Source organism: Mustela lutreola, chromosome 7 (genome assembly GCF_030435805.1).
Source record: "Mustela lutreola isolate mMusLut2 chromosome 7, mMusLut2.pri, whole genome shotgun sequence".
NCBI classification, from domain to species: domain Eukaryota; kingdom Metazoa; phylum Chordata; class Mammalia; order Carnivora; family Mustelidae; genus Mustela; species Mustela lutreola.
The window spans coordinates 57,589,074-57,615,160 of record NC_081296.1 but is presented as its reverse complement, the minus strand read 5'-3'; the positions used below and the strand labels follow the sequence as shown (position 1 = coordinate 57,615,160).

General features: G+C 44.3%; 1 protein-coding gene across 1 annotated transcript in view; it reads right to left on the bottom strand.

Annotated features, from left to right (window-relative positions):
- TEP1 (telomerase associated protein 1) overlaps positions 1-20,638 on the bottom strand; it is a 38,618-nt gene extending 17,980 nt beyond the window's left edge. The window contains exons 1-17 of the mRNA XM_059181044.1: positions 20,380-20,638; positions 16,272-16,853; positions 14,968-15,150; positions 14,524-14,658; positions 13,634-13,795; positions 13,055-13,216; positions 12,665-12,742; positions 10,762-10,886; positions 10,405-10,562; positions 6,992-7,101; positions 6,185-6,275; positions 5,766-5,955; positions 2,809-2,977; positions 1,997-2,155; positions 1,739-1,816; positions 650-780; positions 313-372 (exon numbers count right to left, since the gene is read on the bottom strand). Of these exons, the coding sequence (XP_059037027.1) occupies positions 313-372; positions 650-780; positions 1,739-1,816; positions 1,997-2,155; positions 2,809-2,977; positions 5,766-5,955; positions 6,185-6,275; positions 6,992-7,101; positions 10,405-10,562; positions 10,762-10,886; positions 12,665-12,742; positions 13,055-13,216; positions 13,634-13,795; positions 14,524-14,658; positions 14,968-15,150; positions 16,272-16,829 (2,549 nt within the window). The 5' untranslated portion in view covers positions 16,830-16,853; positions 20,380-20,638. The remainder of the gene's footprint in view (positions 1-312; positions 373-649; positions 781-1,738; positions 1,817-1,996; positions 2,156-2,808; positions 2,978-5,765; positions 5,956-6,184; positions 6,276-6,991; positions 7,102-10,404; positions 10,563-10,761; positions 10,887-12,664; positions 12,743-13,054; positions 13,217-13,633; positions 13,796-14,523; positions 14,659-14,967; positions 15,151-16,271; positions 16,854-20,379) is intronic.
- Between the last annotated feature and the right edge of the window lie 5,449 nt (positions 20,639-26,087).

The window sequence follows — 26,087 nt, the reverse complement described above, 5'->3', positions numbered from 1 at the left end:
TCCCTTAAAAACAAACAGTACAACCTTGCCCATCCTTTATCCTTCTGCCTCCTATATGTAACACAAAGATGAGGGCTGGAGCTGGAGCAGCTGTCTTGAGCCATGAGGTGAAAGCAGAATATTTGAGGATGATGGAGCAGTAAAAGGTGACTGAGCCCCTCTAACACTGTTGCTGCTATACCAGGATGGCTGCAGAAGAGCAATAAGCTTCTATATTGCTTAAAAAAAGAAGTAAAGGGAGTAGAAGCCAGGTAATCTCGGAAAGATGTTCTAACAAAACCCCAACCCCTTCAGTGCTCATTCAGTACTCACTTCAGTATCCCATCAGTGTAGCCTGAGAGAGTCACGCTGTTGGGATTCGAATCTGGTAATCTGGAAAAGGAAGAAGCAGTCACTAGCCATCAGAAACAGTGCCAGGAGCACAGAGTCACTGCTCTCTAGGATGGATACCCCAGCTGTGCACTTTGAATAGGGTTATGTGCTAGGCTGGGGCATGGAGCCAGGCTGAAGACTTCAGAGAAAGCTCTAGTACTTAGGCAGAGATAGGGACGTGCCTGGCGAGTGGGAGGGTCCCAAACTACAGTAGGGGTAGAGAGGAAATCTGGGAACCTATCTTCTGGCACTGGACAAGGAGTTTGAGCATCCTTACATGTTACATGTCCTGTGTAGGGGGACAGAAACGAAGAGGCACTTGGAATTCACATGCTGCCAGAAAAGCTGTTTGGCCTCATTTACCAGTCTGTTACACATAGTGTTGCCAAAGAGGATGACCCTGTCCACCTGTAAGATGAAAAGGAAGGGGCTGGGATCAGGAGGCAGAAGAAGAAATGCTAATAAACTCAGGATATCTAAAGAAAAGATTTCTGGGGATTAGGGGATTAGGACAGCTCTGACAGGAATGGAAATTGCTTCTCCAGAGAACACTGAGGTTGGGGGAAGCCACTACAACCTGACATGGAGTAAGGAGGAAGGGGGGAGGGAGGAGGGCTGCTGGAGCTGGCTAATTCAGGCTCACAAGAGCTGATCGATAAATTTTTAGAGAAGTGCTTGGGTGGCTCAGATCATTAACTGTCTGCCTCCGACTCAGGTCATGATATCCAGGGTCCTGGGTCCTGCTCAGCAGGGAATCTGTTTCTCCTTCTCTCTCTACCTCTCCATTCGGCTTGTGCTCTCTCTCTCTCTCTCTGTCAGATGAATAATGAGTAAGTAAAATCTTTTTTCAAAATTTTAAAATAATTTTAAGAATTTTGTGAGCCAGTTGTTAAACATGGCCACTACTAAACATTAAATTGCATAAACTTAAATTATATTAAAAATGAAGGCAACAAATACTCAAAACTCATCACTTCCTAATTCTTTTACTACATGTTACCATTATCTACTCTTGGTCTTATTTACATCTACTGTATCTATACTGTAGAAATACCATGTAGTGCTATACTACTGGGCATCACTTCCCAACTCTGCTCACCGATACCATGTCGGTAGCTTGAAATCAGCTGTGATAGGAGTATTTACACCATAGAAATTAGCAAATGCTATTAACAAAGACTAATTTTTTCCAGAGAGCTGGGTGTTAAGCATTCACCAACAAACCACTGGATAGGGTACTACAGCCAGCTGGGAGTGGATGTGGGTACCGTACTTAGTTTGAAAGATGATCTTCGAGAAATTAGAGACATCGGTTGTGGAGGGAAAAGTGAAGGAGCGGGAGGGCTTCTCAGGGACTGGGACTCACAGGGACTCTTTGGGCAGCCAGGGACAGCAGGTACTTCCCAAAAGTCTGCAAGGACCATTCACCTTCTTCATCCAAATCCTGAAGAAAAGAGTCTTATGTTCCGTGTTGGCATGGGAGATCATCAGTAAGCAACAAACACCATTTTCTGCTTGGGAAATCTTCAGAACTATCTATATCCAAGCCTTTCCTGATTTATCAGGCCGTGTCAAGGACCGTGTCCATTCATGCATTTTTGCTTGGTGGGGGTGGGTGTCTGACCTGGGCCTGAGCCTGGAGCATGCTGGCAGTCTTCAGGATACCTTCTTCTGCTTTAAGCACAGCAGTCCTCATAGTGCCTCCTCCACAGAATAAAAGATCCACCTGCTCCGCCCGTGCAATCATCATCCCAATCAGCAGCAGCACATAGCTTATGGGGGGCTGCTTGGACAAACATCACAGTGAGATACGGCCACCCCCCCACCCCCCACATTTTTAATGTAAGTTCCATGTCTAACACAGGGCTCAAACTACCACCATTAAGATCCATAGTTGTATACTCTACCAACTAAGCCAGCCAAGCCAGCCAGATTCCCCAGCTCCCTTATTTAGAAACCTACCTTTACCCATCCAGCCCTGGAGGTCAAACACTCCACTGGTTGGGGAAAAGGGACAAAATCCCCAGTTAGGAAGGGATAGCTTCAGCAGCTCTCAAGAAGAGCTGGTCAGGGAGAAAGGTGGAGAAGGACCAGGATTCATGCCCAAATTGAAAACTGGGATATAGGGAAATGAAAATGAGATATACTTTGGTGACAGAAATTTAGAGAGAATTAAGTACCAGCCAAATGTGAAAAACAGAAGTATTATAATGCAGGAACAGGCATTAGACAACATTCTAGGAACTGTCCCTAGGAACCAGGGTCCAATACTGAGATGCAAATGCATGCCATTTATTTCAGGTCTGAGTACTTCCTTGGGAAAACCATGTCTGGGAACAGGATACGTCTCAGAATCCACAGCCCCTTTTCTAACCCCCAACCTTTTAATTTTTTTCTTTTTCTTCTCTCTCTCTCTCTCTTTTTTTTTTCTTTTACCCCTTGCAAGTTGCTCTTCCGACAGAGCTCCTCCGTCCCCATGTCCGTCAGATAGACCAAGATGGTGCGGCCAGGCAGCGGGGGCAGGTTGTGCTTCACAGAGATGTTCACGGCTGTCTCCAGGGCCTGCCGGTACCGAGCCAGCATCTCACCATCATACTTCCCCCATCTGTCAACAGAAAAGACACAAACAGAAGGGCTCAGGGGTTTCTCTACTTGCCATTTTGAGGAAGATAGGAAGATGAGAACTTGGCACTCCGGCAAGGAGTGTTTCCGCCCCTCCCACAGCTCGCCTCCACTGCCGGCAGGGGAGACTGGGGCAGAACTTCCCCATTTCCATTCCAAGGGCCTCTACTGACCTTTCTCATGGCAGAAGAGGGGAGTCATCTGTAGACCCACTCTCTGAAATCCTTTGCCATACTTCCCACATAAATCCGTACCTACTTCATGAGGCAAGATTTAACTGCTACATACTTTTAATTGTATTTTAAAGAACAAATACTAACTCATATTCTGAAATCCAGCAGTTAAAGAGGAAAGAAGAAAACATTCATCCATTCATCCCACCTTTCTAGTAGAATCTCTACTTCAGGGTAACTGAATAGTTTAAATTGATAGGAGAGGTTCTTTTTAGAGTTCCAGCTAATAAATATGGGGAATGATAGAAAACTCCCACTCTAGAGCAGCTAATGAAACAACGGGTTCAGGCAAAGATCACCAAAGCATGAACTATCGACTTACAGAGAAGAGATCAGGCTATAACCACTCAAAGGCATGGGTAGCAGCACTATGAGTAGGACCACCAGAGCTTTGGTGTCCCCTGATCTTGTATCTTATTACAAGGCTTAAAAAAAAAAAAACAGTTAAAAAAAAAAAAAAAAGGTGGTCTCATTTACAGGATACAAAGAATCCCCTATGAGAAATAGTCTTACAAGGAAAAAAAAGTGAATCTTAAATCTATGTAAGCCTTTAGAGTTAATACCCTCAGCACATGAAACAGAGAAACAAGTTAGAAGACACCATGAGGAGGATGACAAATCCAGAAAGTGGGACACACTGCAGGGTCCCTGAAGCCAGTTTCTATAGTAAGTCAATGGCCTGAAGACAATGAAAATATTAAAAGAGATATAAGAGACTTAATAGTTAAATGTAATGCGTATGCCTTATTTGGATTCTGATTTGAATAAAATTGTGAAATCATAATTTTGAGATGATTGGGAAATTTGAATATGGACTAGATAATAAAAGATAATACCAAGGAATTATTATAATTATTAGGTTTATTAATGACATTCTAACTACATAATAAAATGTATTAAAAGACACATGTGGAGATAGGAAAGGATGAAATAAAATTATATTATATGGCATTTGTTCATAAAACACCTTCCCAGAAAAAAGAAGAAATGGACCACTAAAAGAACTATGGTAAAATCTAGATAATTACAGAATGTGGCTAACAGTTTTATGAGAGTCCATTATAATATTCTCATTACTTGTGTGCATGTTTAAAACTTTTTTCATAATAATTTTTTTTAACATTTTATCTATTTATTTGACCAGAAAGAGATCACAAGTAGGCGAGTGGCAGGCAGAGGCGGGGGGGGGGGGGGGGGGCGGGGAGTAGGCCCCCTGCTGAGCAGAGAGCCCAATGCGATGGGGGGGGTGCTCCATCCCAGTGCCCTGGGATCAAGAACTGAGCTGAAGGCAGAGGCTTAACCCACTGAGCCACCCGGGTACCCCTATAATAATGTTTTTAAACTAGAAAATTCAGTATTCTCTACCAGTGCTATCCAATAGAATTAAGTTACAGTTAATGAAACAAAATTAAATTTCACATGTAACTAAAAATTTTTAGTAGCTGTAGGAAGAAAGTAAAAATAAACCGGGGCGCCTGGGTGGCTCAGTGGGTTAAGCCGTTGCCTTCGGCTCAGGTCATGATCTCAGGGTCCTGGGATCGAGTCCCGCATCGGGCTCTCTGCTCAGCAGGGAGCCTGCTTCCTCCTCTCTCTCTCTCTGCCTGCCTCTCTGCCTACTTGTGATCTCTCTCTGTCAAATAAATAAATAAAATCTTTAAAAAAAAATAAAAAATAATAATAATAAAAATAAAAATAAAAAAAAAATAAACCGGAGATATTAACCCAATATGACATTTGATTAAACATATTAAACTATGTTCATTTTAACATGAAATTAATACAAAAGTTACAGAGGAGATATTTTACACCCTTTTTCATACTGTCCTCAAAATCTGGCACATCTCAATTCCAACTCGCTGTGTGTGGCTTGTGGCTACTGAGATGGCCAGCAAATGTTTGTTTTTTGGACTGGACTCCAGACTTGACTTTTAAGTTGCCCTGGCTTCAGCCACGCATTCCCTAGTAGGTTAGATGAGCCCTGCCTTTGTCTTGAATGAAGATCCTGTTGAAGCATCTAAAGGGCAGAGTGCCGGGACTTCAACAACCTTACAGAACAGGTTTTATGTCTGACTTTGAGCCTGCTCGGTGGTTATGATCTTTACATGTATAAACTAACAAACAAATAAATAAATAAAGACAGGACAAGAGAGAGAGAGAAAACAGATATCATGGAGAAGAAAAAGAAACTGAACCAGAACAGGAGCAGAGGACAGAGAAAGGAGAATGCTGCACAGATTCACAGAGCCCCCCAGAAACCAATAAAACAATCCCAGATAATAAATTGGAGGCCTCAACATAGTTTTTTTCTCATGATTTCTCCATAGGACAACATTAAAGGCAAGGTTTGCCAAGCAAAGAGTTGGAACCAGACAAGTCTGAGCCACTGGGACAAACATATCTTCACAGAATAAAAGTTGGGGTTCCCAGATGACTCCCGAGCCCTGTAATGGTAACTCTTGTTGCCCACCCTTTGCTCCCAGAGAGCATAGCATGCACAGGCGCGTGCGCGCGCACACACACACACACACACACACACACCTGGCCTTTTGTATTTTCAGCTTTTCCCACTTGAGCTGCTCATATATCACAGGTATCATCATTGTTGTCCGAAGGTTCTGGCGACTTGGGTTGAAAGGATACCTCCGATAGGTCATCCAATTCTTGCTCTTTTTTGCATTTCTAGTCATTATTGAACACATCAGTTTTGTATTGGAAGGGAGTGGCAATGCTGTGTGGTAAACAGGTAAGTAAGTGAGTCAGTGTCAGTCAGCCTGTGCTCTCCTATTGTCCTCCCACCAATACCTGCCCTAAGCCCTGACCCTCGGGCTGGCAAGTGTCTGAACTCTGCCCACCCCACATCCTGAGACCAGAAGGCAAGAGGCTGAAACATACCAGTGCTCCTAATTCATCTACTCTCAGACTCGGGAGACAAACAGGATTCGGAAGATAGATAATACCTTTACTTTTGAGTCGAGCCTCAAGGTTATTGATGGAATCATGGGCATTAAGGAATCTGAATGGGAACTGCCGACTGTGGATCACCGAATTCTGGAAAGCAAGGGAGGGGTCGTGAGCAACATATCAGGGAGAATGGGGGTGGGATTAATCAGGGTCCTCAGGGACCAGGAGTACTAGATAACCACTGTCTTAGATTTGTGGGAAAATGAGGAAGGATAAAATGGATATTACAGAAGAGATACAGAAAAAAAGGGAGAAGAATAAAAGAAAAAGAAAGCTGTCAGGTAGACTATGAAAAGAAGGAAAGAAGGGAGGGATGGCTGAGTGGCTCAGTCTTGAGCATCTGCTTTTGGCTCAGGTCATGATCCCACGTACCCAGGATCATGTCCTGCATCAGGCTCCTTGCTCAATGAGGAGCCTGCTTCTCCCTCTGCCTGCTGCTGCCCCTGCTTGTTTTCCCTCTCTCTTTCTCTCTCTGACAAATAAAATCTTTAAAAGAAGAAAAAAAGAAAAAAGAGGGAAGAAGTAAAGGAAGGAGGCTGATTTCTTTAATATCAGACTCCCTCCAAAGTCAGTTACATCATATAAGTGCCTCTTCTTGGTAAATCAGTGATCCAAGGAAAGTTCTTATACTTGAACTGTCTCTGCCAGCAGAGACAGCAGATCTGTCTCTGCCAGCCTATCCATATCTCCATACCTATTTATAGCCCACATAAAATAGCTCGTGGCCAGGACCTTCCACAGCCATGAGGAAGAAGCAGCAGCATCACTGCACCCACCTCTAGTCCCCCTGCCCCCCCACATACCTCATGCTGGAGTCTCTGGAGTACAAGCTCGTGGTGGCGGGCACTGATTCCAACCCGCAGCAGGTTGCACAGATTCCGAAGCAGGGCCATGAAGGGAAGCTTCCCATTGTCTGTGGAAGGTCAGGCACAGGGTAAGGAAAGCAGACAAAGGATGAATAAGGAAGGTCAGAGACCAGAGTAAGACATTCAGAGGCCACAAAGAAAATGCAGAACGGAGAGAGTGAGGTACTAACATACAATATACCCGACTCAAAATGTTTCAGACATCTAGAAAGATGAAAACAGGATTGGCCTAAAGTGTGGTACAAGATTTATATAACATTGTTTACAAGACAGCTGTTTGAATAAACAATTCCTATTGTTGCTTTGTCTGCTGGTCCAGCCACGCAATTGGGCTGAACCAGCAAAAATATATTCTCTAATCTAGAGTAAAGATTTCCAAACATTTTAGGTGGTGAAACATGAAATTTTCTAGTGTAAGTTTATTTATTTATAAATTGTATACATGTAGTGTAATCATCGGGTTAATATTTCCAGGCACAACATAAGCTAAAGTAAGGTTCACCTTTAATAATAATGTATATAAATTCATATTTCAAATAATCTTCCTGGAAATTTTGAAGTTTTCTGGCAAACTTCTTGTGAGATCTGATTAAATAGTCGTTATTTTTCATTGAAATAGAGGTGAAGAAGATTTGCACTAAAGAATTTCACCCCTATTACTTTCATATTGTCCATTTGTTCTGTGATATTAGTGTCATTTTCAAGTCATAGTTTCTTGATAATAACGTCTTTAAGGCTTATGTCTACTTCAGATGGTTAGTTTGGTTAAGACTGAATAATAATTCTAAATCCACTTACAATTCAAAGATAAGTTTGGTAAGTCATTATGCAGAAACCAAAAGAGAGTGAGGGGCTCTGTGGACACCCTTGTACTAGAGAAACCCTATTCTTCCTCCACAAACCTGAACTCTTATATGTGCCATGTACCATACTACACACAGACCGAGTGACCACAGGGGCGCAATCTGTTTGGTAAATATTGGGAAAATCCTTTCCTTTCTTTCTTTTAGACAAGGGAAACCATAAGTCTGAGGTGTGATATTTTTCTTGGGTACCCCCAGAGGTGCTTTCGGACCACCTTAGAGACATGGCCTGTCAGCCCCCAGCCACGTTCCCAGGCACTAGCAGCAGCTTCTGTCAAGAGAGTGGTGGTGTCTTTTTTTAAGGTGATTTAAGTCTCATTTGAATTACAAGATAGAAGCTTCCAGCCTTCTGGAAGTCCTGCGGTTCTTGAGTCATAATTCTATTCACAAACTGTATAGAAGAATTAGGTTGTGCACACCATGCAAATGGTGGGGGAGAACTCATAAACAATTACATCCTTTGTCAGTTCATAAATTGTTCTCAACTGTTGCTATGTATGAGAGGCTTTCTAGAACATTTAAATAAGAAATTAAGTCCAATATCATATTTATGATACTAGAAAATAAATTTAACCTTTATCCTTCAGACTGAGAAGTTCACTGATTTCATTCAAAAAAACTGCTAATCGGGGCGCCTGGGTGGCTCAGTGGGTTAAGCCGCTGCCTTCGGCTCAGGTCATGATCTCAGGGTCCTGGGATCGAGTCCCGCATGGGGCTCTCTGCTCAGCAGGGAGCCTGTTTCCCTCTCTCTCTCTCTGCCTGCCTCTCAGTCTACTTGTGATTTCTCTCTGTCAAATAAATAAATAAAATCTTTAAAAAAAAAAAAAAAAACTGCTAATGAGGGCACCTGGGTGGCTCAGTCAGTTAAGCGACTGCCTTTGCCTCGGGTCATGATCCCAGAATCCTGGGATCGAGTCCCATATGGGGCTTCTCCTACTCTATGGGGAGTCTGCTTCTCTCTCTCCCTCTGCCTGCTGCTCCCCATGCTTGCTCTCTCTCTTTCTCTGTCACATAAATAAATAAAATCTTTAAAAGAAAAACTGTTACTGAGTTATTAATGAGCCTTGTGGTCTCCCAAGAGGGGTCTGTATATCTCTCTTTTTTTTTAAGATTTTATTTATTTATTTGACAAAAAGAGAAATCACAACTAGGCAGAGAGGCAGGCAGGGGGTTGGGAGAAGCAGGCTCCCTGCTGAGCAGGGAGCCCAACAGGGCTCCATCCCAGGACCCTGAGTTCATGACCCAAGCCAAAGGTAGAGGCCTAACCCACTGGGCCACCCAGGTGGAGGGGTCTGTATATCTAATTACATTTTGTCTTATATTTTATTAGTATATTTATATTTTTATACACATTTTCAGATCTAGATTTAAATATTTTATGTATTCTCTCAAGTACATAATTCATTAGTACATATATAAAATTGTTTAAATTATATATACATATATTGTGATGTCAAACAAAAGTTTTTTTGCAATATATGATCAAAAAACTCTGGAGTCTAGAGGATTAGACTATGGGCATTAGACTAAGCCTAGACAAATGTCACAGTTTTAATTTTTTAAGGGCAGAGAGAGGAAGTACAGATGACATACCAGAATCAGCTACACATCCTGGCTGCCATCCAGGCAACTTTCTCCTGTTCCACCCAAAGTGTCAAATATTGGGGAAGAGGTTGTCAGGCATGTGTGTGTGTATGCATGTGTTTTAATGCCCATGTGATTCTCATGTTGATACTCCCAGCGACAACCACACAGTGAGAACCATGACAGATAAGCAGCTGAGAATTTGAGCTGCCCTGGGCACAATCTGCACATGGCAGTTCGCAGAGAAATAGATTTAAAAAAAAAAAAAAGACGGGCTTCTGAAGCCCCAAAATATGAAGTCTCCAAAACCCAGTCACAAATTCTACAGCAAGATGTCTTTCAACAGAAAGATACTAACTTAAAATTTTCAAAGATGAAAGAGAACTTAAGACAGACTAGAAAGAGCCTTGTAGAGTTAAAAATAAACTAACAACAGCAACAAAAAGAGACAAACAGAAGACTGAAATAACTTGGTCCTTCTGATTTAATTTTTTTTTTTCTCTTTATCAGTATGGGCAAATTACCTCAAAGTCCTAAATATGGGTTCCTGTGGAGATTCCAATACTGCATGTGCCAATCCTACCTTGATTAGATGACTTACCCAGTATGACCTAAGTGAAATCAGAGAGAAGGTACCACTTTGTCCTGTGTTGATCAAGGCTTGTAAATCACCTAACCACATCTGGAATAACGACCTCCCTATGAAGTCAGTGCCGTCAAAGCAGACACCACTGGTCTGCTTGGGCATGGCCGATGGCAAAACTCACAAACCCAATCACTTTCAGTGATGCAACCCCCAGGCAAGAGAATAACTGTATCATGCCACAGAAGTTAACTCAGGGTCCAAAACGTAGAGGTGTGAGTGGAGAAGAGGACGGGACTGTATGGTCAAGGTTACTCTACCAATCAGCTCCTCCCAGACAGAAGCTTTGTTCCCCCGCAGGCTCAGCTCCCGCTCCCAGGTTTCTGGCTGAGGGAGCTTCATCCGCTTCCCAGCTCTGCTAGAATCCCATGGCCCAGGAAGGCGACTTCGAGAAAATGTTTGTAGGCTGGAAGGATATCTGGAACAGAAGAGGAAAATCTTACCATTTCAAAGCTGGCAGAAAATAACACAGAAGAGAGAAAGTCAGTCAGTCAAAGCTAGTCAGTTGCACTTGCCACTAATGTGACTGGAGTCAGAACTATAGGCACAGGGCCATGGAGGTTGAAAAGCCACAGGGTCACCCATGTGGATGGTATTTTCAGGGTGTGTCTTCTCACCTGTAGCCCAGTAGGGCTTGGACGTGCTGAGCCGGCTCCCGGATGTGCAGTCGCTGCACTAACTTCTTGAGAGTGAACCTCGGCTGCTTCTTTTTCTCTGGTACTGCACTGTAGGTCTCCTCAAACTGTGGAAATATCCCCCAAGTCCCACAGAAGTCATTTAATCTATGACCATGTCACTTGCTTCAGAAATCAGAACTGCAGACATCCTATACCTATGAGGTAATTTCTTCCCCCAATGTAGATCTGGGCAAAGAGTAGGAAGAGGCAGCAAAAGTCACCAGCAACAAGAACTTCTGCAGTGAGCATACCATTGTAGCTCTTTGGGGTCACTGTGTTTCATGTACGCAAGATTGAACTATCAATAGTTAACACAGGATAACTGGCTTGTGAAAAACAAGATGGGGATGGAATGAACAGAGAACATCTCTTTCTCAGAGGGAGGGAAAGGAAAAAGCAGCTTTTATTTAAATCACTGAGACTTGGAGGAGGAGGTAAATGGAGGCATCAGAAAACACAAGCCACAGGGAGTGGAAAAACAGAACAAAGTTGCCTTTCTATGGTGTCTTCTACAATAGAAGAGCTAAGATTGGGATATATTATTAGAATGAAGAGAAAAGATCAGTTGACCAACTGAAAATGTTTTCTCTTGTAATAATCACCATAATATTTTCCCAATAATCTATTTTAATGATGATGATGTTGGTGATAGCTAACACTTACTCAGTGCCAGGTATTGTGAGAAATATTTTAAATTCAGGGTGCCTGGGTGACTCAAGTCATGATCCTGGGGTCCTAGGATTAAGTCCCATATCAGGCTCCCTGCTCAGCAGCTCTTGCTGTCCCCAACTTGTACTCTGTCTCTGTCTCTGTCTCTCTCTCAATACCTCTCTCTCACACACACACACAAAATAAATAAAATCTTTTTTTAAAGATTTTATTCATTTATTTGACAGAGAGAGATCACAAGTAGCCAGAGAGGCAGGCAGAGAGAGAGAGAAGGAAGCAGGCTCCTGCTGAGCAGAGAACCCAATGTGGAGCTCAATTTCAGGACCTTGAGACCATGACCCAAGCTGAAGGCAGAGGCTCAACCCACCCAGCCACCCAGGAACCCCAAAATAAATAAAATCTTAAAAAAAAAAAAATACTTTAAATTCAGTGACTGATTTAATCCTCACAAGAACCCAATGAAGTACCCAATGAGGCACTGCTATTATCCCTATTTTATATCTGAGGAAACAGAGGTAAGACAGGGTAAGTCATTTGGCAAAGTTTGCATAACCAGCGAGTGGTGCTGGTGGGGGGATTCAAATCTAGGTCTAATTCCTGATTCTATGCTTTTAACCACAAAGTGCAGTGCTTTATTTGTCATTAAATGCAAAAATGCTTGGTTTGGTTTTAAAACTTCCTGCAGAAATTTTATACTTTATAAAGTATATACTTTATAAGTTTCATACTTTCTTTCTTTCTTTCTTTGGGAGAGAATGGTGGGGGGTGGAGAGAGAGAACCTCAAGAAGATTCCCTGATATGTGAGAAGCCCAACGTGCAGGGCTCAATCCCATGACCCCGCGATCATGAACTGAGTCAAAATCAAGAGTCAGATGCTTAACCAACTGAGCCACCCATGTGCCCATATTTCATACACTGTTAGCTCACTTACCCAGCTGTACGTGCCACCAGTCCATAAATAGTAAGGGAAGCAACATGGGAAATAAAAGGAGCCTTTCCCAGTGCTCTCAAACCTGACCATACAATCACAACTGAGAACTCCCCAGGAAGTTGGAAATTGGAATATGCCTACCACATCTTGAGTATTTCTAAACCAAACAGAATTCCATTTCTAAATATTAGCTGAGAAAAGGTTTTACATGCACATGTGGAACCCCAGAACAAGGCACTCACCTTCTTCTGTTCATCTTTAAGAGGCCTCAGGTACCTCGGCCAGTATTTTTGTGTCTCAGAAAATGGGCGCCCTGTCTTCTGTAGGGATAGGAGAAGCAATTTCAAAATGGGAAATGGAACCCATCCTTGGAGAGATCCATTCCAATGGTACCAAAGGTCCATCTCTGCCAAAAAGGAAGCCAGCCAAGACAGCCCTGCCCTGTCTGCCCCCTGAGCTCTACTCAGCCCTTCCCTCTGCCTTTCTCTGACTCCTTTAATATGGTAGGAACATGTCAGAGGCTTAGTGTGGGATCCCCCAGGGTCAGCAGGTTCCTTGGACCTCCTGCCCACCCCCCTTTTCCAGAGAGAAGGGGCCTAGGCTGTGAATGATCAGACTGAGCAGGGACTGACTGGGGGCCGGGGAGGCGGGCGGGGGCAACTCTTGGCCCGGTGCTTCCGAGGGTTGTACTTAGCCAGCTGGTACTCATCAAACTGGGCAAATTTGTCAGTCATAGCAGCACGCAGGCAGGCAGGCAGGGGCACCAGCTTGTCCTCCTCTCCTCCAGCCAGGTTCTGTCAGTGAGAGAGGAAAGACCCTCAGGAGTGAGACACAGATCAACCCTCTACAACAAGGCAAGACCACTTCACAGGGATAAATGAGGGCACAGAAGAAGAAGATGGCTTCCAGCCCCAGCTCAAGAGTGATCATTTCTACAGTCCTGGCCAGTTGGCAGACTTCTCTGATTCTCATCTCCTGCATCGTAAACACGAGGTCCAGAATAAGACCAATTTTTCTCCCACTGTGGTCCAGCTCTTCTCAGTCATATTCTCTCTATTGGGCAACCCAGCACAATCCAGGGAGAAGCTGTCCTATCTGGGAAGCAAAGCTGAGGACAACTGAGGGGAGGTGGAACTAGATGAGAATTTTCCGCAGGGATGTGATAAGCAAGGGAGAGGGAACCAGTGAGAGCCAAAGCTCAGGGAACATACCTGGTAGAACGTGGCTACCTGGATCCAATCAGAAGGCAGCTGGACAATGGCACAGAAATAGCGTCGCAGGTGGGGGCGACAGACCGGCAAGAAGGCAGCAATGGCCAACACTTTGTTGGCCACAGTCCGGATGTTCAGCTGCTGCCTGGCGTACAGAGCTGCCTGAGGCACAGGGTGGGGAGAGCTGGCATCTCAGCCACTTGTCCCAAAGCATCATGCCCCAAACAAACTCACTTGCTTAATCCACCTGCATAAAACCTTTTCTGAACACTTCACAATGTCTATAAAACAGAAAGCCCAAGCCTGCTGACTTGGAAGGCTACATCCTCCATACTCTAGCCCTTATCCACCTTTGCAGCATGGCTTCTTCTGAGTCTACTGATCACCTTCCAAGTCAACCAGATACTTAGAGGGCTTCCCATCACCAAGGGCCATTGAAAATTACCCAGGGTAATTTTCAGGCCACCCTGTCCCCCAGTCAATCCGTGCTCAACCTGGTCATAGAAAACATCCCTCCTCCCCTGTTTCTCTTCTTCTGAAACATTCACTGCCTACTACTCCATTTGCATTTATGTAATACTTGGGAATGTTCTGCTTCCCTAACAATATCATAAGCTCCTTAAAAGCCAGATCTAAGTTTCATGATCTTCAAGGCCTAGTTTTGAGTACTTAGCCTGTGTAGTTACTAAACAAATGAGCCCTAGTATACTCTTTCCCAATCTCATCTTCCCCCCACTCCTCAAAGAACCTCAGGGACTAGCCCTCAGACTCACCCAGAGATCCTACTCCCTTCCCACAAAGCTGGCCACCATTCCCCTCCCACACCATGGCCACAGTTCCTGCCTCCCAGCTTCCAGTTCCCATCCAACCACTCCTTCACACCACAGTACCTTAAGGATGAATTCAGGCTCCAAAGGTGCAAGTTCACTACAGACTTCAAAGAGAGTACCCGAGGTCATGTCAGCTGCAGCTTCTATGTTTACCTCTGATGTCAGAGAGGAGCACAGCAGGCTTATGAGAACCATCTGAGAATTGAGAAAGAGAGGGGAGAAAGGATGAAAGAGATCATGAGGACCAACTCAAGCACCCACTCAGGCTGATTTACGAAATCAAGAGCAGAGAGAAATGACCCCCACTTTCAGAAAGATGTCTGTCCAACTGAGAGGTTAGAAAAGGTGACTAGGGAATGAGAAATAAGAGCTGGGTGATACCCCATCCTTCCCCTGCCATCTGTGGAGGGGAACTGGTTTGGCCCTTGGTCACCACCCCTCCCACACCACCTCACACCATTCCCTCCACCATCATCAATCTCTCCCCAGCACTGAAACTTTTACCTTCTTGTCCTTAAGGGCCTGGTCAGTGGGCCCAGGATGAGATTCAGAGTCCTCAGTGGTGAGCTTCAGGACAGGCTCCTCCACCTTCTCTTCCTCTCCCAAGCTTAGATTATAAACAGGCATCTGAACCTCTACCCGTTCCTTCTCTTCCGGCAATTTCTCTTCTGAAGAGGAACAAGAGCCCTGGGGATAGTGGCAGTTGATAATCACATAGACAGATCCGAAGACAGATCTCTCAAACACAGACAGATCTGAAGGCAGATCCCAGGCACAGGAGGAGTCTACATCTATCTTCCAGAACCAAAACTCCTTCTCCCTCCCCCCTCACAACCGGGCATCCATCTCTCTTGGCTGACAGAGTGACCCCTCACTGTCACACACACCAACTTTCCCAATTCAACCTTCTGAGCCTTTGCTCAGACGCTCTGAGATCTTCCCCTGCTTTCATTTCCTTATTGATGCCACAGCCGAGGAGTCCAAGGCTCCTCACACACACCTCCTACGATACTATTAAGATATTCTGGATTCAGGAAAAAAAAAAAAAAAAAGGCCAAGTCCCAGATCAATCCCCCAGCAACCGTGAGCTGCTTAACTTCTGAGTCTCAGCTTCTTCACTCCCTACAACCTATTTGATGGGGCCATTAGAAGATTAAATGGGGTAATATATATATGGCTCTTTGCAAATTGCAAAGCCCTAAATAAATGTAAGACGGCAATAGTAATCCTGACAATGACCCTCTGAGACAGATTTTCACGGACCATATTTTAAAGGGAAAGAAATCAAAGCTTCAACAGGTTAAGTCTTGGCCAAGGTTGTACGGCTTGTTGTTGGCAGAGACAGTATAGCCTCTGCCTCAGTCTGATACCCAAGTCCATACAGAAGAAATATGCGTTTATCTACTGATTCTGCCTTGTATGCTAAATGTGTGTGTATAGATGTGTATAAGTGGACACATGTTTAGACCTGTACATATAGGGAAGTGGGCCATGGTATGGCAGATGTCATCCCTGCTGGACATAAGACCTCAGAAGCACTTGCTTGGCTGCTACTCCAATATCACGCTGCCCGTCCTCCTGAGCAGAGGCTTTCTAAGGCCAGCTCTATTGTACAGAATATCTGAACTTGATATGCGGTAAAAGTAGTGACGCTGAAGACGACAGCCCGAGGGTCAAGGGGCCCTCAGGAAGATGCTCTGAGGACATAAGGTACACAGACACAGAGCAGCAGAGGGGAAACTGAGGCACCAAGGCTAGGGACAAAAGCATCCAACAGACATGCATGGACAAGTGCCTGGAGCTATTACCAAAGCTGTTTCAGGAGCTTTCTCTGTGGCAGAGATGGATTTCGAGGCTGTGGGGCAGCTCAGACAGGCTAGCCCCTCAGAGAGGCACTGGGCCCTAGGAGGCTCAGAGAGTGAGAAGCTGCTGATGTTCAGACTACACACATCAGCTTGCACCAGGTGAGCTCTCTGGAGACAGAGCAAGGGGCTAGTAGACACAGAACTTTTTAGAACAGGGAGCGTGGCCAGGCACCGATTCTCCAACGAGAGGATGTCTGGGTGGACAGAAACATGCCCATGTAGTTTCTCCATAGTCTTCAGGTCAGGAAGTGTGGCCAGGCACCGGTTTTCTAAGGAGAGAATGTCTGGGTGGGCAGATACATGCCCACGTGGTTTCTCCATGATCTTCAGGTCAGGAAGTGTGGCCAGGCACCGGTTTTCTAAGGAGAGGATATCTGCGTGGGCAGAGACATGCCCATGTGGTTTCTCCATGGGCTGCAGGTTGGGGAGGGTGGCCAGGCTCCGGTTTTCTAAGGAGAGAATGTCCAGGTGGGCAGACGCATGCCGGTGGAGTTTCTCCATAGCTGGACCCCAACCAGTATATGCCTAGAAGGAGAGAAAGACAGGTGATGAGCTCCTGGCTGCATTGGAGTGTGTTTGCCCTCGGAGTATGTCTTTCCCACAGTCCTCCTGGTAATCCCAGTGACCTGCAGGCAGGGAACAACCAATATTTCTTTTTCAAAGAATGGGTTCATTCTAAGGATATATTCTGAAAATATTATACAGAGAAAATTCAGGGAGCATTAAATGAGAGAAATAGGGGAAAGATAAGGCAGAAGCTGAAGAGCAGAGAAATTAAAAAAAAAAAAAAAGTACTGGAGATGAAAGTGATATGTCTCCTCACAAAGGGGTAAAGGAGGCCCCTAGGGCTATGAGTGCAATCCCAACTAAGGGATCATATTTGTAATCTGGACTCTAGACTCTAAGCTCTAGAGAAACAAAAATTTTTTTTAAGATTTTATTTATTTATTTGACAGACAGAAATCACAAGTAGGCAGAGAGGCAGGCAGAGAGAGGAGGGGGGAAGCAGGCTCCCCCCTGAGCAGAGAGCCTGATGCCGGGCTCCATCCCAGGACCCTGAGATCATGACCTGAGCTGAAGGCAGAGGCTTAACCCACTGAGCCACCAAGGTGCCCAAAACAAATATTTTGATCAAGATGTCTATATTTAACAGCCTCAACTTCCTTGCCTCCTACTCACTGTTCAACCAACTAAATGGCATTCTGTCCCTCCTATTCCCCCAAGGTTGTCCCCTTGGTTAACCAATGGAATTCTTGTTACAATGAGAACAAGCACATCTTGGCCCTTATCTTACCTCATCTCTCAAGCAGAATATGACACTGTGGCTCACTCTCTCACTGAAACCCTCTTTTCTCTTTGGCTGTCTTGGTGCCACTGTCTTGATTTTCCTCTTATATCTCTTACCTTCTCTTCATGAAGGCTCTTTCCCCGCCATCGCTTGAATGTTGAAGCCCCTTAGAATTCTATTCTAATCTTACATACTTTCCCAAGAAAGGCTCCAAATAACATTTCTGTGCTGCAAATGCACAAAATTATTCCCTGACTTAGATCTCATCTGAGCTTCATATTCATTTACCCATTTGCCTACTGGACATCTCCACTTGGATGACTCAAAGGTACCCAAAACTCCAGACCCAAATGTATCATCTTTCTCCCACTCTTTCTCAACTCTATTCCATCTCCTTTCCCCTCTCTGCTTATACAGATATGGAGTGAAATAGACTTGAGTTTGAATCCTGATGGGACCCTGAATCTACTTGGGTTGGTTACTTGAACTCTCTGTGCCTCAGTTTCCTCATCTACAAAACTGACATAAATGCCTACCTCATAGAGTTATTATAAGAATAAATAAAAATGTACTAAGCATTTAGAACAGTGCCTGGTAATTAGTAAGTATTCAATAAATGGAAGCTATTATTATTATATATGTTATTATCAGTAAACTATCAAATCCTATTGGCTCTACTCCCTCAATGTCTCTCAAATCTATCCAATTCTCTCCATTCTGCCTGCCACCATCTTTGTTGAAACCCTACTCTCACACAGTATGTAAATTTGTCTAAAGGAGTTCCTCAGGATATACCACAGCCACCATTTATATTGCCTTATTTATTTTACCATGATAAAAAATTATTTTGTTTGCTTACTCGCCTACTTGTTCCGGGTTTCTCCTTACTAAAATAAAACTCCCTGAGGGTCAAGGAACTCCTCTGCATGGCCAGCATCACACACATAACCTGGCTTTTGATCCTCTCCCAGCCTCATCCCTTAGTGCTACTCCCATCTAAGCTGCAATCATACATACTCTTTTAAGTTTGTGAATTGCCAAGGTATCTTTTGACTTTGGATCTTTACACAGGTAGACGCCTATAATACTCTTCCTTTTACCAGGAGCACTTCCTTTCCCAGCTCCTCCTTTACCAGTCCAAATTCTACTTTCTTGCCATTCTGCAGGCCTCAGTTTAACAGTCAGTTCCTCCAAGGAGCCTTTGCTGACAGCCAGCCCGTCTAATATAGTGGCCTCTATGTTCTCACAACAGCAAACGTGCTCTATTACAAAACACATTCCTTACCTTGTAGTTGTCTGTTTGTCTTTCCCCCCACCAGACTATAAGTTCCTGAGGACAGAGATCCTTTTTGCCTTGTTCACCAATATTTCTAAAATGCCTCGTCAGAGGGATTTAGAGGCTTTTAGAGAATCTGGTGAAAGCTGTGTAGCTTTTTCAAAGAAAAAGATGAGTATATACCATTTTGCACGCGAACTTTCAGAGAGTCCATTCATGGATCTCTTAAAATCCCCCATTAAGTGCAAATTAAGAACTTCTGCCTGGCAAATGCTTAAATTTCTATCATGAGGAATGTATTTACTTACTTATTGGACAAGTGCTTATCACCTATTTACATTTAAGTATTTTAGGAATAAGTATGTTGTTAAGTCAATCACTTGATTGACTTAATGCACAAGAGCTTAGGGACAGGACTGCAGAATACTTCCAAGAAGACTTAATTAGACTGACAATCCATAACTAGAAAAGACAATGCTATCTCACCAGACACTAGTACACTACATTAGTACATCAGTGTGAACAAATTACATCAAGAGTGATGGCCTCTGTGCCCTAGTAGACTTCCTTCATGTCTTTGCACTATATAAGGAAGAGGAGTGGGAAATCTCAGAACTGACTCAAGATATATCAAAACAAAATAAAAAGTCTTAAAATAGGGATGTCTGGGTGGCTCAGTTGGTTCAGGTCATGATCCCACCGTCCTGGGATCCAGTGCTTCCCGCAGTCAGCCTCCTCTCTCAGCCAGGAGCCTGCTTCTCCCTCTGCCTGCTGCTCCTCCTGCTTCACCCCCCCCCCCCGACAAATAAACTCTTTAAGAAAACTAAATAAAATATTTTAAAAGTCTTACAATAAAAACTAAGCTAACAGAAAAATACAGTTAAATATTTTTGCACCCTGGAGTTGTTTGTGAAGGGAGACTCAGCTGGACTACAACTGAAAAGTAAAAATCCCAGTTCGATTCTCCAGAAATAACCACTGCTAACTGTTCTATATGAACAATTTCAGACACTTCCTATACATATACATGTTTATCCCCCACCCACCCTTTTTTTTTTTTTTTTGCAGTACACCAAGAGGACCACACTTTACACACTATTCTCTACTTAGTAGATCTTGGAGACCTTGCCGGGGTAACACATTAGTACCGCTTTTAAGCGGGCTGATACTCTCCTGCGTCGGCACACCCCGGTATTAGAAGCGACGGTCACACCATCTACTGCTCTGTAATGGCAGCTTCTCTAGAGCAGAGTGACTCATTCTCACCGGGTCTCTTTCCAAGTGCTTCCATCCCCTGCCACCCCACCCCCACAGTCTCCGCCGGCTCCCCCACTTTTCCTTTCACAACCACACCCCGTCCCGAGCAGCCGGAGGACGCGGCGGCCAAAGGCTCCCTGCCGGCGCCAGGACCTCCCGGCTCTCCCGAGCGTCCGGCTCCCCACTGCCGAGCTCAGCGCCCCGGACCCCAGGCCCCGGCCGGCTTCTACCTGCACCCGGACCGTCCCCGGAACCCACGGGGCTGGCAGACGCTGGCTGACGGCTAGCGTGCCGGTTCTCGGCAGCAGGAAGCCGGGCAGGACTCTCGGCTCCGCCAGTAGGAAGAGTGGAAGCCGGAGGAGGAGCGAGCGGGGAACGGGGAGGGGACGGCGCTCGGGCGTGGACGCGGCCCGGGCCGGGTGCGGCGGCTGCCGCGAGCGCGCACAAGGCCACGGGGAGCTGAGCCGCCGGCTGGTGGCCGGAACGCGTAGAGGACGCTGCAACCTCTCCCGGACCCGACTTTAGTCCCCGCCCCACTCGCGTCCCTCGCACTCCCCCTCCCGCCTCCTCCTTTCTCCTGTTGTGTCCTCAAACTCGGCTTCTGGGGAGGGATTTTGGCATGTTCTCCTCCTATCTGGGCTCCTTTTCTCTTGGTGTCAAAAATAGGTGGACCCTTCCTCCTAAAGTCACTTGGTGAGAGTGGAAATAAAAGGTGAGAGAAAGTCTAATTCCCTGTAACCTGGGGAAATGCAGTGGCCTGTTAGCAGGTGTAGATATGGAATAATTAAGGCAGAGTGAGCTGAGAGCGTGCCAGCGTCCACCTGGAAGAGATCCGTGGATTACAAAGAATCTATTTGGAGCTATCCTGAAAAGCTAAGCAGAACTTTTCCCAGAAGGTAGGTCTAGGCTCTGGAAAGAGACAAGTGACCTTTAGGATAGTAATGCTAGTGCCATTTCATAAAGAGAAGAGCCAAACAGATAGTAGCAGGAGAAATGTGTTTAGCTTGGGTAGACAGATTATCTGTCTTCTGGAAAATAACCCCTTCGTTAGGGAGGTACTCTTAGTTCTCAGGTAATCACCTGAGCATTAGCTCCGACTTGGGGACATCCTGTCTTCTCAAATTATTGAGCCAGAGTCCAGTTTCTTTCCTTAGATGATTCCCTAGCTACCTGCCTTATCAGTCCCAACACTCCGTTCTTAAAACAGATAGATATTTTTATGCCTACATTTATGTAGGCATTATGAACTACAATGTATAAATAATGTATTTTGCCTACACACATAATTTAAAAATTTATAAAATGTCTGAAGAGATATAAAAGAATAGAAGGAAGATGATTTATTATAAAACACTATGTGGGGGCATCTGTGCGCTCAGATGGGTAAGCGTCTGCCTTTAGCTCAAGATTATGATCTCCAGGTGCAGGATTGAGCCCACATCTATCAGTCCCACTCCCAACTCAACAAGAATTCTGCTTCTCCCTCCTCCCTCTGCCTCTCCCCTTACTTGTGCTCTCTCTCTCTCTCTCTCTCAAATGAATAGATAAAATATGTTTTAAAAAATAAAATACTGTGCATTTAATACATAAATATTTGGGCACAACATTCGAAAAGACAATGTGGTCCTCAGATACATGCAACTCTATGTAGAATTACCTTGACTGTAACAGCTACAAATACAGCACAAAATGGGTATGTTAGGATGGTGATTCAAATACCATAAATAGGGGTGGCTGGGTGGCTCAGTGGGTTAAGCATCTACCTTCAGCTCAGGTCATGATCTTAGGGGCCTGCGATTGAGACCTGCATGGGGCTCTCTGCTCAGCAGGGAGGCTGCTTCCCCCCTTCTCTCTGCCTACCTCTCTGCCTACTTGTGATATCTCTTTTTCTGTGAAATAAATTTATTTCTGTGAAATCAATAAATAAGATCCTTTTTAAAAATGCTATCTTGGGCGCCTGGGTGGCTCAGTGGGTTAAGCCGCTGCCTTCGGCTCAGGTCAGGATCTCAGGGTCCTGGGATTGAGTCCCGCATCGGGTTCTCTGCTCCGCAGGGAGCCTGCTTCCTCCTCTCTCTCTCTCTCTCTCTCTGCCTGCCTCTCTGCCTACTTGTGATCTCTCTGTGTCAAATGAATAAATAAAATCTTTTAAAAAATAATAATAATAAAAATAAATAAAATAAAAATGCTATCTTATTAAAAAAAAAAAAAAGACAAATACCAAAATAGAGGTACTGATGTGGCATGATTTCCAAAATGCCAAATAATTTCTGGCAAATTTTCAAACAAAACAAGAAGTGATCATCCCATAATATTTATAGTAGTAGCATTCCTGGAAAGGTCAGGATATATTAAACCATATATAAAATGCCTTATGATTATATTTAAAATAAAATAAAATCTTAATTATAATGGGTTTTCAACTACATGAGTGACTGGCAAATCATTCAAAGTTTTCAGTGATGCAGGGTCGCTTATTACGTGGGAGGGCCCTGCACAGTTGCTGAATGTCTAGCAATCTTGGCTAGACATTAATCCTGCCCATTAAATGTCTATGGATAACTGTAATAATTATGAGAGGGAAAAAAGCCTCCACAAATTTCTGAATCCACTCCCCAGGTGCATTACTGCTCATTGGAGGTCTGTCTCAAGGGGAAGGAGAGGAGTTTGGTGAAGGAACACCAGATCTAGGAAACCCGTGGGGTGCCTGGGTGGCTTAATAGATAAAACCTCCAACTCTTGACTTCACTCAGGTCGTGATCTCAGGGTCATGAGGTTGAGCCCTGAGACAGGCTCTGTACTGGGCATTGAGCCTGCTTTACATTCTCTCTCTGCCCCTCCCTGCCTGTCCTGCCCTCCATATGCCCATGCACTCTCTCTAAACAAACAAACAAAAAAACAACCCTGGGAAGCCAGAAAGAAGAGGTCCTGCAAAGAGACTCTAATGGTGGCATAGTGAGAAGAAGGAAATAAGAGATGAAAAGAGTGGAGTGCACATATGACTTCCTTCTGAAGGCCTAAATCTCTAAGGCCTGCTCCCCTTAGAATAAGGGGAATACCTTAGATAATTGTCCCACCTCAAGGCCTCCTCCTCTGCAGCTCTCCATGGGAACTATCTGCCCTACCAATGAAAGAACAGGATATGCAAGCCCTTCCAACTTAGTCCAATGAGCTTTGAAGCTTCAGATCAGAGAACTCCCATCAGATGCAGGGAGAATACCAACCGGGGCCCCTTACTTCCTGATTTACTAGGAAGATCAAGAGTTTACTTTCTGGTTAGTTGTCGCAACAAAGAAATTTAAGGCCAGCAAAGCCTAAACACTGGAACTACTGGAGATCTTTTAAAAAGTCCATAACCCAGAGGCACCTGGGTGGCTCACTTTGTTGTCTCCCACTCTTGGTTTTGGCTCAGGTCATGATCTCAGTCAGGGTTGTGAGATCCAGCCCACTGGCAGGCTCTGCTCTCAGCAGGGAATCTACTTGAGATTGTCTCTCTCCCTCTCCCTCTTCCCTTTGGCTCAGGACTCGCAGTCTCTCTTTCTCTCTAAAATAAATAAGTGAATAAATAAATTTTAAAAATCTTTTTTTAAAAATTCCATAACCCTGGCCCCACCCCAGACCAGTTAAATTACAGTCTTTTTTTTTTTTTTAAAGATTTTATTTATTTATTTGACAGAGAGAAATCACAAGCAGTCGGAGAGGCAGGCAGAGAGAGAGAGGGAAGCAGGCTCCCTGCTGAGCAGAGAGCCCGATGCGGGACTCGATCCCAGGACCCTGAGATCATGACCCGAGCCGAAGGCAGTGGCTTAACCCACTGAGCCACCCAGGCGCCCCAAATTACAGTCTTCTGAGTCGGACCTGGGTACCAGCAGTTTTTGAAGCTCCCTAGATGATACTAATACGCAGGCAAGTTTGGGAACTTCTGCCCCAGGGTCTTGCTAATCAAACTATGGAATTGTTGACCACTATCATCAGTATCACCTTGCTAGAAACACAGACTCTCAGCCTCCACCCCTGACCTATGAATCACAAACTATAATTTAACAAGATTCCCAGATTATTCCCACTCACATTAAACTTTGAGAAGCACTAATCTTGACAAGTGGAGTGGGCCCTGGCGTCTGCTTTTCCCTGGGGGCCAGATCTGGCAAGTGGTGTTTTAACAGGCTCTCCAGGAGATTTTGATATATGCTAAAGTTTAATAACACCTGATTAAAACTGGGATTGCTTCTCACCACTCTCCACACCCCTTAAAATTTCTAATTCAGTAGATCTGGGATAGGACCCAAGAATTTGCATTTCTAACAAGTATTGTTCAGGTAATGTTGATTCTGATCTCTGATTCTGGGATCACATTTTGAAAAACACTGGTCTGGAGTGATTCTCCAGACAGAGAGACAGTAACTACCTACCCTACTGCAGTTTAATAAGGAAAGCCTCTGCGACACCTGAATTTCATATATATAGTTCATATATATTGGGCCCAACTTGATTCTGTCCCAGTGAGAGAGCCACTGACTAATCCATAAGGATATTTCAGCTGGATTTTGAGGGAGCCAGATGAATTATCTCTGCCTTGCAACAGAGAAAATCTCTCGACTAGCAAAAAGTTTACAAAGTCCAAATGTAGTTTTTCTCTCCAGTGGACAGTTATAAATGCACATTGCCAATGTTTGTTCCATTGAGTCTTGCTTTCCTAAATTAGCCTCTTGAGTTGAAGCAAACTTTCTTCAGATTGTAGTGTCCAGACTGATTCCTTTCTGGGGCGAAGGAGTGCCATCCTCTGAGCCTTTTGAAACACCTTTATTAAGGGCCCTCCCACCTATGAAAATTGTTCATCTCTTCTTATCTGCTTTATTGCACACTTCTTGTCCTCCCCCATTTTGATTCAACAAACACCTGCTATAATATTATATATCAACTACACTTCAATTAAAAAATTGTCTAATCTGTTAAGCATCTACCAAGTGCAAATGATAGCATGTAAAATATATAAAACATGCATTCTTCTCAAGGTGTCATGATCTCATGAAGGAAACAGACATACGCAGAAGTCACAAAATAATTACGCAGAATTCTGGAAAACAACATGGAGGTTCCTCAAAAAGTTGTAAATAGAGCTATCCTATGACCCAGCAATCGCTACTGGGTATTTACCCGAAAGATACAAAGACTGTGATCTGAAGGGGCATGTGCACCCAAATGTTTATAGCAGCAATGTCCACAATAGCCAAACTATGGAAAGAACCTAGATGTCCATCAACAGATGAATGGATAAAGAAGATGTGATATATATATACAATGGAATACTATGCAGCCATCAAAAGAAATGAAATCTTGCCATTTGCAATGACATGGATGGAACTAGAAGGTATTATGCTAAATGAAATAAGTCAATCAGGGAAAAATAATTATCATGCGATTTCTCTGATATGAGGAATTTGAGAGGCAGGGCAGGGGGATGTTGTGGGAGGTAGGGAAGGGAAAAATGAAACAAGATAGGATCAGGAGGGAGACAACCCATAAGAGACTTTTTTTTTTTTTAAGATTTTATTTATTTATTTGACAGAGAGATCACAAGTCGGCGGAGAGTCAGGCAGAGAGAGAGAGAGAGAAGCAGGCTCCCGCTGAGCAAAGAGCCCGATGTGGGGCTCGATCCCAGGACACTGAGATCACGACCTGAGCCGAAGGCAGCGGCTTAATCCACTGAGCCACCCAGGCGCCCCCCCCCCCATAAGAGACTCTTAATCTCACAAAACAAACTGAGGGTTGCTGGGAAATGGGGGAGTAGGGATAGGGTTGTTGGGTTATGAATATTGGGGAGGGTATGTGCTATGGTGAGTGCTATGAAATGTGTAAGCCTGATGATTCACAGACCTGTACCCCTGGGGCAAATAATACATTATATGTTAATAAAAATAATATTTAAAAAAAGCTTTTA